Source organism: Otolemur garnettii, unplaced genomic scaffold (assembly GCF_000181295.1).
Source record: "Otolemur garnettii isolate 467f Iridium unplaced genomic scaffold, OtoGar3 scaffold00020, whole genome shotgun sequence".
In the NCBI taxonomy this organism is placed as follows: Eukaryota; Metazoa; Chordata; class Mammalia; order Primates; family Galagidae; genus Otolemur; species Otolemur garnettii.
In genome coordinates this window covers 2,530,990-2,532,120 of record NW_003852415.1, presented here as the reverse complement: position 1 = coordinate 2,532,120, position 1,131 = coordinate 2,530,990, and the positions used below count along the sequence as shown (strand labels likewise).

Below are 1,131 nucleotides of genomic sequence, written 5' to 3'. Positions count from 1 at the left end.
GCATTTTTACTAAACACTGCAAATCTGAAAGCATTCAACCAGACTGGGGAGTTTCAATCACCCTAAACTAGTTCTAGAAAATGCCTATCCTAGGCTTTAAAAATTATTTTAAAGAAGAATGACACAAAAATGCCAATTGGTCAAAGCTTTAAGAATCTGGATACTTCTTCCTTTGAACTGGTGCTCTCTTTGGAGGCAGAAGAGAGAATGTGCCAAGCCTAGCATCTTCCCTGCTGCCCCACCTGCAGAGGAGCTGGTGCCACTAACCTGTGGAGCTGGTGATGGGCATACAGGCTGCAGAGTTAAGGCTGCTCGGGAGTCCATTCAGCTGCCCTTCTATGGAGGACCCTCTGAAACACAAAGGAGCTTGATCAGACCTGCAGACAGAAAGGTGAGATGAATACAGGCCTCCAATGGCTTCACCTCCTGCTCCTGATGCTTCCTCTTATGTGGCTCATTCTCTTGCTTCTTTCAAGACTTTGTTCAAAGTCATCAGAGAGGAGCCCTATGACCAACCTACACCCTTCTTTGGAAGTTGGAAGTAGTACACCTTTTTAAATGTATTGTCCATTTCCCCCCACTGAAATATAGCATTAAGAAAGCACAGGCTTTGGCTCAGTGTGGTGGCTCATGCCTATAGTCTCAGCACTTTCGGAGGCCAAGGCAGGAGGATCACTTGAGGCCAGGAGTTTAAGACCAGCCTGGCCAACATAGTGAGAACCTGTCTCTACAAGAGTTAGAAAACTTAGTTGGGCATGTACTTGTAGTTCCAGGTACTTGGCAGGCTGAAGTGGGAGGATCACTTGAGCCCTGCAGTTGGAGGTTACAGTAAGCTATGATAGCCACTGCACTCCAGCCTGGGTAACAGAGTGAGATCCTGTCTCAACAGAGAAAGCACAGGCTATGATGTTGTGTCTACAACAGTGTCTGATACAAAATAGTTACTCAATAAATTGCTGGTCATTGAATAAATTAAATTCCTGGTATTGGCTTAGATAAATCATATGAAACACACTTAAAAAAAAGTTTCATGTACAGCAGTAGTTCTCAGCTGGAGAAGTAGGAAGGACAGATTTTCTCGCCCCTCACCTCCTGGGACATGTGGCAATGTCAAGACATTTTGCAACTATT

At 44.8% G+C, this 1,131-nt stretch overlaps 1 protein-coding gene across 1 annotated transcript in view; it reads right to left on the bottom strand.

Annotated features, from left to right (window-relative positions):
- Positions 1–1,131, bottom strand: part of TTLL5 (tubulin tyrosine ligase like 5) — a 308,822-nt gene that overhangs the window by 50,120 nt on the left and 257,571 nt on the right. Inside the window, exon 32 of the mRNA XM_023511518.1 lies at positions 268–350. Coding sequence (XP_023367286.1) covers positions 268–350 — 83 coding nt within the window. The remainder of the gene's footprint in view (positions 1–267; positions 351–1,131) is intronic.